Genomic DNA, 14463 nt, shown 5'->3' with positions numbered 1-14463 from the left:
AAAAGGCCCAGCAGAGATGGTAGATGCTTCGATGGTAGACAGTGCTGTCCAGGATGGTGAGTGGGGGCAGTGCTGGGGGGTTCCTCCAAAAGTCCACTCTCATCTCCACTGTTTTGAGCGTGTTCAGCTCCAGACAGACAGCTGCTCAACATCCCTTCTGTGTGCAGACTCATCACCAATGAGGCCAGTGACTGTGGTGTCATCTGCAAACTTCAGGAGCTTGTCAGAGGGGTCTGAGGAGGTGCAGTCATTTGTGTAGAAGGGAGAGCACACATCCCTGAGGAGTGCCAGTGCTGACTGAACAGGTGCTAGGTGTGAATTTTCCCCGCCTCACTAACTGCTTCCTGTCTGTCAGGAAGTTGGAGTGCATTTCCTGATGTTCAGCAATTCGTTCCTGGTAAAAGTGATCGGTGAAAGGTGACAAAGAACAGGACAAACAAACGACAAAATCAAAAACACTAGAGAGCTCCAGACCTCCAGCCTTCCGCGGCGCCATGATGGTCACGAAATGTGTGTTCATTTAAGGATTTGTTTTGGAATCACTTCCTTTCAGGTCATTAATATTAAATGGCTGAGTTTCATTTATGTTCATTAACACGACTTGAAGACAGTCAGTCGAGGTTCACATTATTGAGTCTCCTTCTAGACTCCTTATAAATTAAGTGTGTAGAATCTAAACCTGAGCACCTCGACCTTTACTGTGTAAATAAAAAAGAAACGCCCCGATGAACACAACACGTGGATTTTATAACTAGAATCTGCCTCTTCAGACATTCAGCACATCAGACTAATCAGTTCCTTCATGACTGTTTATCAGAGAAAATGTTTAGAGATTTTTAATTTTACTTTCCAACTACAACAATAATGTATTATAGTTATTCCTACTGATATCCACTATATTATTCTTTAAAAAAAAACAATCCAGACCCACCGGCTGTGCTTCACAGAAACATTCAGATACAGAGATCATCAAATGTTTGCTGTCTCAGGTGTGGTGAGACCTCTCCCATCTTCTCTGAGACACTCCATTACTGTGTAGTGTACTGTGCTGCATGGTTTGATACCAAGTGAGGGAGAAATGAGGCCAGACTCTTTAGTAAAGCTCTCCTTTCTCATGCTTCACACAGTATAAACCCACCACCACAAGTAGTACATTTATGAAGCCAGAAGCGAAAGATAAACCCCCCAAATCAAAAAAAAGCCCCTCGAGTGCAGTTTTGAGTGGTTTGGGGGTAAAGGGTGTGTTAATATCATAGAGAGAGAGAGAGAGAGAGAGAGAGAGAGAGAGAGAGAGAGAGAGAGATCAAGTCCTCAGTGATGCTGCTGTAAGAGCTTCTGTTAGTGGGTGTTCCTTTATTAACGCCTCTCTCGCTACACATGTGGTGCAACGTGAAAGATTAACCCGCCCAAAAACCGACAAAAAAAGGCAAAGCAAGCCAGCTAGCCAGCTGCCACCTCAAGTTTAAGTGGCTCAGGTGGTAAATGGTGTGTTGGTGTCAGAGGGAGAACCAAGGTTCAAGTCCTCACTCACACTGTGTGCTCTCTCTCTCTCTAGGTGGTGTAATTAAGCACAGGGTCTCTGTACAGCGTTGGGAGGAGAAAAACTTGGTTATGCTACTCTAAATGATAAGCATTTTACTGTAAAATTTAGCATGGCACCTAGTATAGTGCAGTGTAATAATGTAGCACAGCGTAATATAGTATAATAGTAGCATGGCACATATTATACTCCATCATGCTATGTACTGTGTATGTTAGTGTGTATATGTAGCGCGGTACAATAATTGACATAGTAATATACTAGTAGTGTGTGTATATATATATATATACACACACACACACATACATATGTATATTGTAGTAGTATAATAAAATTATTAATTGGCCCCCATCCAGAGCAGCATAACCCCTGCTTTCACCTCTCTCAGAGCCCCAGGTGGGACCAACCAGACTTTCTCTCTCTTTCCTTCTTTCTTCTGGATTTAGGGTCCCACCTGAGTCTGACCCCTACTGCCCAGAGGAGGCCTCGAACTGAGAGTCTACACAGCGACTGGTAGAGACCTTTAACCCACTGAGCCATCAGAGCCGACAGGAAACACCGCTGCTTTACTGGAGTTTATCTTTCACTTTACACCTCCACCTGGAGAGAGGAGGCAAGAGAGAGATTAGTTATTAACAAAACACACAGGAGAAGCTCTTACTACACTTCTCTCTCTCACCTGAACCTGGACTTGAACCCTGAGTCACTCCACAGAGCCAGATGGAGACCTTACACACTGAGCTACCTGCACTGACAGAAACACAGCTCTTTCCAGAAGGCTTATATTTCACTTTACACCACCTACTGCTGCAGGTAATATAAGGAGCAGTCATGGAGCTCACCTGAGAGCAGACCTGAACTGTGCTCCTCACACACTCACACACTCTGCACTTACCAGGTGAGCCACAGGAGCTGACAGGACACCTGCCACTTTCAGGACATTTATCCATCAGCTCATGCTCACTAGCACTTAGGCTCAGGCATAAAACGCTTGTTTCTGATTGGTCCAAACTGAAGTTCAACTGTCAGGTTCTTGTTTCCTAAAACTCAGGATGTGTAAAGGAAACTAGCACAGGATGTTTATCATAACTGGAATGAAACTAGTGAGGAGCTTTCAAGATTTTTTCCTTATAAAATGGAGTTTTTCATCAACAGTTTCTTGACAGACAAACACACAGACAGACAGAGAGAGAGACACACACACACACACACACAGAGACACACACACACAGAGATACACAGCCAGACACACACACACACACACACACACACAGGCACATGCACACACAGAGACACACACACACAGAGATACACAGCCAGACACACACACACACACACACACACACAGGCACATGCACACACAGACACACACACACAGAGACATACAGCCAGACAGACACACACACACACACACTCACACACACACACACACACAGGCACATGCACACACAGACACACACACGCACACACACACACACACGCACACACACAGAAACTTGAGGGATTTATTTGTGGAGCAGATGATGAATCTACAGTCATTTCCACAGAGGTGTTTTGTTTAGCTGAAGCTGGTAAGAGAAAGTTTCCAATTTTCCATCACTGTCTTTCATTTTCACTTTACTAAACACTGATCTATACTGTCTTTCATTAGTTACACTGATCAGACTCCTGGACACAGAATGAAACATCTTCTACCTTACAGGACAACATCACCTGCCTGTGACAGTGATGCCTCCCTTCCAGATGCACTGAACAACTTCTACGCTCGGTTTGAGGTGCAGAATGACGTGACGGCGAGGAGGACCACCCCTCCTCCCACGACCAGGTGCTGTGTCTAACCACGGCATGTGATGTGAGGAAAACTATATACAGAGTTAACCCACAGAAGGCTGCTGGACCAGACAACATTCCTGGTAGAGTGCTCAGAGGGTGCGCAGACCAGCTGGCAGATGTTCTCACTGACATCTTCAACACCTCTTCAGTGTCCTGCCTCAACAACTACCGTCCCGGTGCACTCACGTCCGTCATCAGGACGTGCTTTGAGTGGCTCATCATGAGGCACATCAAGACCCTGCTGCCCCCACACTGGACCCCCTGCAGTTCACGTATCGTCCCAACCGCTCAACGGATGACACCATCACCACCACCACCCTCCATCTGGCCCTCACCCACCTGGACAAAAAGGACACGTACATTTGAATGCTGATCATAGACTTCAGTTCAGCATTCAACACAATCATTCCTCAGCACCTGATTGGAAAGCTGAACCTGCTGGGCCTGAACACCTCCCTCTGCAACTGGATCCTGGACTTCCTGACTGGGAGACCTCAGTCAGTCCGGATCGGGAACAGCATCTCCAACACCACCACGCTGAGCATAGGGACCCCACAGGGCTGTGTGCTCAGCCTACTGCTGTTCACTCTGCACAGCTCGAACCACATCATCAAGCTCGCCGATGACGCGACTGTGGTGGGTCTCATCAGCAAGAACGATGAGTCAGCATACAGAGAGGAGGTGCAGCGGCTAACGGACTGGTGCAGAGCCGACAACCTGTCTCTGAACATCGACAAAACTAAAGAGATGGTTGTTGACTTCGGGAGAGCACAGAGCGACCACTCTCCGCTCACCCCTCACACAAACTCTTCACCCTCCTGCCGTCTGGCGAACAGTACAGAAGCATTCAGGCCTCACGACCAGACTGTGGAACAGTTTCTTCCCCCAAACCATCAGACTCCTCAATACTCAGAATCTGGACTGACAACACACACACACACACACACACTCAACTGAACACCATCCCACTCTCTCTGCAATTTTTTGCACATTTCTGTATTTACTACCTATTGCTGCTACTGTATTTATAAAATATTAAAAATATTGGATATAATATATCATATATCATATTATGTTATGTTTCCATTTACAGCATTTTATGATATTGTTATTCTTTTGCATTAGTGTTATATCTGACACTTTCACACTAGAACTGTGTACTGGTCGACGCTGCGCTGTCTCTGTGCCTATTGTCCTGTTTTAGTAGTTACTGTACTGTCTGGTGCTGCTTGCGTCTGCACTTTATGTAGTAATGTGGAGTCTCATGTAGTTCTGTGTTGTTTTCTGTAGCACCATGGTCCTGAAGGAATGTTGTTGCTGTTGTGTTTCTCTGTGTACTGTACTAGCTGTATATGGTTGAAATGACAATAAAGCTACTTGACTTCTATCATAATCACAGTGTGGACTTTAGAGTCTGCAGGAGACAGAACTGGTTTAAATTTAAATTCAACCTTTAGACGTGAAGTCATGCTTGCTGGAAAAAAAAACACGTGCGTCCAAAAATAAATCATATGTATACAAAGGGTTGTGTAGTTCCTCTTAAAGATAAACACATCAAAGTGTAATTTTATAGCCCAAATACAAACAGCGCCAGGGATCGCCTAGCAACAGTTGCTAGGGCGTGGCCTACACAGGGCAGGAATGCACGGCATGCTGGGAGCTGGAACAGGTTCAGTGTTGTAGTTAAAGCAGGGAGCATTGCTATGATTCCAGTTACTGAATAACTATTTTAATTACTGGACTGTTTAGTCTGGTCTCTGACTGAGAGCAGAAATAGTCTCATGATGTCATCAGTTTCATCTGTGACGTGGTAGCGCAGTGAGAAAATGACTTAAACCAGTAACAATCATTACAACCATACATACTGTAGTAATAGCAATACTGTAATTAATAATAATAATAATAATAATAATAATAATAATAAGTATTTACCTGTATACCTGTATAATATGTATGATTGGAGGAGAAAGAGAAAAAGGGAGGAACATTACAGCTAGTGAGTTTTAAAAGAAAATAATTAATTGTTTTTTGTGTTGCATTGAAATTAATCTGGTGACAAGATCAGTATATTGATATTGTGTGTGTGTGTGTGTGCGTGTGTGTGTATAAATGCCTATTATTATTTTCAGAGCATCAATACTAAGATTTTTTTTTTTACAGTTTTAATGATTATGATGAATTAAAATCAATTCCTTAACAGAGATTTCACTAAAATTATTTCTTTGTGTAAAAACACACCCAACAGTCCAACATTCACAGAACACATTATTAAAATAATATTTTAACGTAATTATTTAAAAACACTAAGGTATGTAAGGGTTCCGTATAGATTTATGGGTAAAAAGTAAAAACTACAGATAGTAATGAAAGGCTTTAAGGCTAAATGAAGCAGTGTGTGAAATGATGTGGATTCTCCGGCTGAGAAAGTGAGTTTGAGAATGTCCACTAAAACAGAGACAGAATTAAATATATCACTGAAATATATTAAATATTAAATATATGTAAATATACGTACATTTTCTTCCCCTAGTATACATCAGTAAATCATCACAGTGACACAGTATATTAAATCATTTTATATATATATAAATGTTATTGATTATAGTGTTAGTAAAATTTGAAATAAGTTTCTCATAATATTGAATCTTCCTTTTATAAAAGAGATAAAAGCATTTCTATAAAAGTTATCATGAGACGTGGTTATGAATAGCAGTGACTCACATCATGATAATTATTACAGCTGTAGATATTTTTAGCAGGAATTTCACTTGGCTGGATTTTACAGGCGTCTGTGTGAATAAATTACAATGTCACGTGCGTGATAAACCTGTATGACGTCACTACTAGCTTTTTTATTCTCACTATAGCTTACTGTAGTTCTTAGCAAAAAAAAACATCCTTTAATTACACAGAGAAATAGTTAAACTGTCTGAATCGCACCAGATAATCATCATGGATCTTGCTCTGTCTGTTAGTATTCTTTTAACACACGAGACCAGCGTACTTCCTGTTTTCAGTAAACTGAGGTTTTGCACGTGCTCTTCTTCTTCTATGACACACTCACCGAAACATAACAACTGTTGCCAGGGGAATCCCAGCAGAATAACACTGTCATATAATAATAAAATAATAATAGCAGTGTTTTCCTTATAAAAAGCACTGGGGCTTCCCTATCAACAGTTGTTATGGTTCAGTAAAGGTTATCAAGAGTAAATATGAAATTGATGACTAACGTCATTAAATGATTTTATACACAATAACAAGCTTTTAATTCTTTTTGCAGTGTGCTTGTTTTGGTTATGGATTCATTTAAGATTTAAAATATTTCACATTTAAAGCACAGAGTTAATTATAAATCAGTAATAATAAATCTGATAATAAATAATAAATCTGACTCCTGCAGGCGCTAAAGTCCACACTGTGCTTATGATAAAAGATCAGTATACATAATGACATTACATATAAAACAGTGTACACTGTATACTCTTACAGAAAGGTGAAATCAGAAGACAGTAAGTGATGGAGATGTATAAACTTACCCACCATAGCTATAGACACATCTGTGGAAATTACTGGAGTTTACATGAAGTCTGGGTAACTATTAAAGCTCCAAATAAATTAAATGTATGTAGAGAAACAGGTTAAAAAACCAACACCACTGCAATCTCTGTGTTCTCATTTGCTCTGCATTTCCTCTTTACCTTTTTTCCTTCCTCATGCTTTTATCTCCTCCCCCTGATAACACGGAAGATCAGGAAGTTCAGGAAGATCAGGAGGAATCAGGAGATCCTTATTCACTGAAGTAGCATGATGACACTTATGGCTGATGTGTTACACATCTGGATCACTGGATATACATTATTACACATGTGCACGCTTAAATGTTAGCTCTGTAGGCGATTCAGGATTCTCATCCACTACATGTCTCATACCTGTGTTTTAAACATTTAAGCTCATTTTATTCAATTTATTACACTGGGCCTCATTTAACCAAGTCGTGTAAATGTTCTCAGAGCCAAACCAAAGAAATAAGATTTAAATAAGATTTGGCAGATTTTTGGCAAGTTTAGCGGATTTTCTTTTGTACTCATGTGTGTATATATATATATTTATACACACACACTGTACAGTAGACACAATAGGCTTAAATGGAACAGATATATGTACAGATATAATACAGCTACATGCGAGGTGAAGGCAATGGCAGAAACATTAAGGATATGTGTAAAGGTAATATAGTAAAAGAACGAATTTACATATTGCACAAAAAAATTGTATCCACAGAGAGGTATTACACTAAGAAGGTCCTAGAAGTCAGTTACCTGTTTATGAGGGAAAAAGCTGTTCAGTTTTACCTGCCCGATTCTTCACTCTGGATGAGTATAGGTCCTGTAGGGTGGGCAGGGGAGCACCAATAATCCTCTCAGCAGGTCAGACTGTCTGTTGTAGTCTTCTTATATCTGAATTAGTAGCTGAACCAAAGCAGACAGTAACTGAAGTGCACAGAACAGACTCGATGACAGCTGAGTAGAACCTGGTCAGCAGCTCCTGTGGCAGGTTGAACTTCCTCAGTTGGTGAAGCATCTACCATCTCACAGGACCTGAAGTGGGAGACCCACATAGACTCCATCTTGAAAAAGGCCCAGCAGAGATGGTAGATGCTTCGATGGTAGACAGTGCTGTCCAGGATGGTGAGTGGGGGCAGTGCTGGGGGGTTCCTCCAAAAGTCCACTCTCATCTCCACTGTTTTGAGCGTGTTCAGCTCCAGACAGACAGCTGCTCAACATCCCTTCTGTGTGCAGACTCATCACCAATGAGGCCAGTGACTGTGGTGTCATCTGCAAACTTCAGGAGCTTGTCAGAGGGGTCTGAGGAGGTGCAGTCATTTGTGTAGAAGGGAGAGCACACATCCCTGAGGAGTGCCAGTGCTGACTGAACAGGTGCTAGGTGTGAATTTTCCCCGCCTCACTAACTGCTTCCTGTCTGTCAGGAAGTTGGAGTGCATTTCCTGATGTTCAGCAATTCGTTCCTGGTAAAAGTGATCGGTGAAAGGTGACAAAGAACAGGACAAACAAACGACAAAATCAAAAACACTAGAGAGCTCCAGACCTCCAGCCTTCCGCGGCGCCATGATGGTCACGAAATGTGTGTTCATTTAAGGATTTGTTTTGGAATCACTTCCTTTCAGGTCATTAATATTAAATGGCTGAGTTTCATTTATGTTCATTAACACGACTTGAAGACAGTCAGTCGAGGTTCACATTATTGAGTCTCCTTCTAGACTCCTTATAAATTAAGTGTGTAGAATCTAAACCTGAGCACCTCGACCTTTACTGTGTAAATAAAAAAGAAACGCCCCGATGAACACAACACGTGGATTTTATAACTAGAATCTGCCTCTTCAGACATTCAGCACATCAGACTAATCAGTTCCTTCATGACTGTTTATCAGAGAAAATGTTTAGAGATTTTTAATTTTACTTTCCAACTACAACAATAATGTATTATAGTTATTCCTACTGATATCCACTATATTATTCTTTAAAAAAAAACAATCCAGACCCACCGGCTGTGCTTCACAGAAACATTCAGATACAGAGATCATCAAATGTTTGCTGTCTCAGGTGTGGTGAGACCTCTCCCATCTTCTCTGAGACACTCCATTACTGTGTATTGCAACATCTTTCCGGAGAATGTGCTGAACTACACTGGAATGTGCTTTCCACTACACAGGAAATAGACTACATTTTTTAGACGCATAGTTAAGCATGTCCTGATTGTATCTCTAAACGCGATCCTGCAGGTGTTTCCATTACACCATCATCTGATCTGATAATTTCCCCCTCAGATGTCCCTCACATGCTTGTTCAGTGCCTCATCATCTCACCAGTCTTTCCATCCGACCCCTGAAATTACATGGTATAACTTTCTCACTTCTCTCACATCACCTGGCTGCTGTTTCCTCCTCTCACTTCTACATTTAAATCTGGGACGTTCCCCTACAAACCCTAAAAACACACACCTGAAGAAACACAACCACACATTATCAACACTCGTCTCTGCTCTACAGCCAGTTTACTGCTCCATCTCTCTCCTACATCTCTGACCTTCTGTGTCGTTACTCTGCTCTCAGCTCTCTCAGCTCTTCACACCGGTAACTAAGCCACTGTTCCACCATCTCAGCTGAAGATAGACATCAGGCGTGTTCACTGCTCTTCATATACTCTTAACCATGTACAGCACTTTGGTGAGAGCTCTGAGTTTTAAACATGCTTTATAAATAAAAGTTGTCACTTAATTTACATCATTGATGATCAGAATATCTTTAAACCAGGATTAAACATTTCTTCTTCAAAAAAAAAAAACACTTAAATGACACAAATTTAAGTCTACAATAAATTTGAAACACTATATATTTCTATTCTGTTTTGTTTGCTGTACTAACTCTTACTCCTCTCTAACAGAGTTTTAGGGGTTAATTCAGACATATCGGGACACTTTATGAATTTCCAGTGTCTTCAATCCTTCCTACTATCAGTAAAACAAGTTCCCCAAAACATGACACATTTCTTAAATCATCAGTCTGTTCAAGTTTCTATTATGTTCTACAGAAGCATGACTAATCCTTTTATCAAGACTAACTAAAAAACATTTATCACCCAATTAACCCAATTACTCTGAAACACATTGAACCAAAAAAACTGGACCACACTGTCCTAATTAACCCTATACAGACTGTCCTAATTAACCTGAACCATACTGTCCTAATTAACCTGAACCACACTGTCCTAATTAACCCTACACACACTGTCCTAATTAACCTGAACCACACTGTCCTAATTAACCTGAACCACACTGTCCTAATTAACCCTACACACACTGCCCCAATTAACCCTACACACTGTCCTAATTAACCTGAAACATACTGTCCTAATTAACCTGAACCACACTGTCCTAATTAACCCTACACACACTTTCCTAATTAACCTGAACCATACTGTCCTAATTAACCTGAACCACACTGTCCTAATTAACCCTACACACACCGTCCTAATTAACCCTACACACACTGTCCTAATTAACCCTACACACACTGTCCTAATTAACCTGAACCACACTGTCCTAATTAACCCTACACACACTGTCCTAATTAACCCTACACACACTGCCCCAATTAACCCTACACACTGTCCTAATTAACCTGAAACATACTGTCCTAATTAACCTGAAACATACTGTCCTAATTAACCCTACACACACTGCCCCAATTAACCCTACACACACTGTCCTAATTAACCCTACACACTGTCCTAATTAACCCTGCACACTGTCCTAATTAACCTGAACCATACTGTCCTAATTAACCCTACACACACTGCCCCAATTAACCCTACACACTGTCCTAATTAACCTGAACCATACTGTCCTAATTAACCCTACACACACTGTCCTAATTAACCCTACACACACTGTCCTAATTAAGCCCACACACACTGTCCTAATTAACCCTACACACACTGTCCTAATTAACCCTACACACACTGTCCTAATTAATCCTACACACACTGTCCTAATTAACCTGAACCACACTGTCCTAATTAACCCTACACACACTGTCCTAATTAACCCTACACACACTGCCCCAATTAACCCTACACACTGTCCTAATTAACCTGAAACATACTGTCCTAATTAACCTGAACCACACTGTCCTAATTAACCCTACACACACTTTCCTAATTAACCTGAACCATACTGTCCTAATTAACCTGAACCACACTGTCCTAATTAACCCTACACACACCGTCCTAATTAACCCTACACACACTGTCCTAATTAACCCTACACACACTGTCCTAATTAACCTGAACCACACTGTCCTAATTAACCCTACACACACTGTCCTAATTAACCCTACACACACTGCCCCAATTAACCCTACACACTGTCCTAATTAACCTGAAACATACTGTCCTAATTAACCTGAAACATACTGTCCTAATTAACCCTACACACACTGCCCCAATTAACCCTACACACACTGTCCTAATTAACCCTACACACACTGTCCTAATTAACCCTACACACACTGTCCTAATTAACCCTACACACTGTCCTAATTAACCTGAACCATACTGTCCTAATTAACCCTACACACACTGTCCTAATTAATCCTACACACACTGTCCTAATTAATCCTACACACTGTCCTAATTAACCCTACACACACTGTCCTAATTAACCCTACACACACTGTCCTAATTAACTCTACACACAATGTCCTAATTAACCTGAACCATACTGTCCTAATTAACCCTACACACACTGTCCTAATTAACCCTACACACACTGTCCTAATTAAGCCCACACACACTGTCCTAATTAACCCTACACACAATGTCCTAATTAACCTGAACCATACTGTCCTAATTAACCCTACACACACTGTCCTAATTAACCCTACACACACGGTCCTAATTAACCCTACACACACTGTCCTAATTAACCTGGACCATACTGTCCTAATTAACCCTACACACACTGTCCTAATTAACCTGAACCGTTCTGTCCTAATTAACCCTACACACACTGTCCTAATTAACCCTACACACACTGTCCTAATTAACCCTACACACACTGTCCTAATTAACCTGAACCACACTGTCCTAATTAACCCTACACACACTGTCCTAATTAACCCTACACACACTGTCCTAATTAACCCTACACACACTGTCCTAATTAACCTGAACCATACTGTCCTAATTAAGCCCACACACACTGTCCTAATTAACCCTACACACTGTCCTAATTAACTGGACCATACTGTCCTAATTAACCTGAACCATACTGTCCTAATTAACCTGAACCATACTGTCCTAATTAACCCTACACACACTGTCCTAATTAATCTTACACACACTGTCCTAAATAACCTGAACCACACTGTCCTAATTAATCCTACACACACTGTCCTAAATAACCCTGCACACTGTCCTAATTAACCCTACACACACTGTCCTAATTAATCCTACACACACTGTCCTAAATAACCTGAACCACACTGTCCTAATTAACCCTACACACACTGTCCTAATTAACCTGGACCATACTATCCTAATTAACCCTACACACACTGTCCTAATTAACCCTACACACACTGTCCTAATTAACCCTACACACACTGTCCTAATTAACCCTACGCACACTGTCCTAATTAACTCTACACACAATGTCCTAATTAACCCTACACACACTTTCCTAATTAACCCTACACACACTGTCCTAATTAACCTGAACCACACTATCCTAATTAACCCTACACACACTGTCCTAATTAACCCTACACACACTGTCCTAATTAACCCTACACACTATCCTAATTAACCCTACACACACTGTTCGAATTAACCCTACACACACTGTCCTAATTAATCCTACACACACTGTCCTAATTAACCCTACACACACTGTCCTAATTAACTCTACACACACTGCTCCAATTAACCTGGACCATACTATCCTAATTAACCCTACGCACACTGTCCTAATTAACCCTACACACACACTGCTCCATTTAACCTGAATTAAGTCACAAACACCTGTACATGATTTAAATTATCTTTATACTTTTTTTTGCTACAATAGTACATAGTACTTCTATCCATCATAAATATATCATTTTATAACCTTATGAAAATAATGGCTTAGGAAAGATTTTGGAGTCCCCTTCGTGTTTGATGGTGACCACGCCCCCTTTATATGTCATCACATTAAATTAACGATATTTCTAATAAGCAGTTCCACTGTAAGTGCTGAGTGACATAATTTTTACTCTTCAGGATAAAAATAAATGCGTCTCTAATTTACCTGAATTTATCTCCATATTCTCCATCCACAGTGCTGTGTTCCTTTCCCACAGGGAACACAAAGCTCTCTGGGTGTGGTCACATGATACATGACGTCATGTTAACAACAGGTCTGGTTTCTTCCCGTGGTTTCTGTACAAGTCAGAATGGGGCGTGGTTACAGCAGAAGTATATAAACTCTGTGAGTCAGAATGGGGCGTGGTTACAGCAGAAGTATATAAACTCTGTGAGTCAGGAGGGGGCGTGGTTACAGCAGAAGTATATAACTCTTGGAGCACACAGTCAGCTGTTAAAGAGCTCAGTGCGGTGGAGTGCTCGTGTGTTAGTTATACTCATCTGCTGTTCATTCATTCATACACACACACACACACACACACACACACACACACACATCTCCAGACCTGAAGCAGGATATGAGAGTTAAATCTAGGAGGATTTCAGCACCGACTCTCTCTCTCCATCTTCTTCTTCTTCTTGTGCTGGATGGAGTTTCCTCTTACAGTAAGTCTCCTTTTCTTCCAGCTTTATATTTGCAGCTCAGATGAAGATGAAACACTTCAGCTGATGATGAAGCCTAATGAGGGTTAATTATTCTAGCTGATGGTGTAAAGCACAGGGATTAAAAGTGGATGTGAGTGTAAAGTTTTAGTGAAATAAGGAGCTCGACATGACTGAAAGCAAACCCCTGACATCATGCTGATGTTAGAACTGCTTATATTTAGCGTTAGGTCAGGACAGTGTGTTGTTAACAGTGTTTATAGTGGGTTAGTGACAGCTCTGTGTGAATCACTGCTCTGAGTCACTGAGTTAAACACCTGAAACCCGCAGAGCTGCGGGGGCGCGAGCCTGTGTGCGGGACAGAGCGTGGAAACACGAGCTGAGCTTAAAAATCATTCCTCTAACAGCTCTGTGGGATTCTGACTGATCAGGAAGTGTGGATTAATTCTCTAGAACAGGAGCTTTTTGTCTTTTCGGTGTAAAATGAACAGAATGAACACAAGCTGTCTCTAGCGTTCCGTCCGCCACTTTAGTTTCGATCTGAAGTCCCGTTTGTTCACGAGAAATACCGCGAGATTTGAGAGTTAGGAGAGTAGTGGTCACTGGCGAGCATGAAAGTGTCCAGTGTTTTAGATAACTGTAGTGGGGCCCATGAGCGACTGCTAAAGCACAGAATTTAATGAGTCACTTCACACACGTGACAGAAACCGTAACTGATTATGA

The 14463-nt window shown here is 41.2% G+C and overlaps 1 protein-coding gene across 1 annotated transcript in view; it reads left to right on the top strand.

The window, feature by feature from the left end:
* The first annotated feature begins 13520 nt into the window (after nt 1–13520).
* The window catches only part of LOC113541868 (CD276 antigen), a 4406-nt gene continuing 3463 nt past the window's right edge, over nt 13521–14463 (top strand). The window contains exon 1 of the mRNA XM_026939043.3: nt 13521–13743. Within this exon, the coding sequence (XP_026794844.3) occupies nt 13656–13743 (88 nt within the window). The 5' untranslated portion in view covers nt 13521–13655. The remainder of the gene's footprint in view (nt 13744–14463) is intronic.

Source organism: Pangasianodon hypophthalmus, chromosome 3, assembly GCF_027358585.1.
Source record: "Pangasianodon hypophthalmus isolate fPanHyp1 chromosome 3, fPanHyp1.pri, whole genome shotgun sequence".
NCBI classification, from domain to species: Eukaryota; Metazoa; Chordata; class Actinopteri; order Siluriformes; family Pangasiidae; genus Pangasianodon; species Pangasianodon hypophthalmus.
The sequence above is the reverse complement of the archived record's forward strand: the minus strand, read 5'-3'. Positions and strand labels throughout refer to the sequence as shown.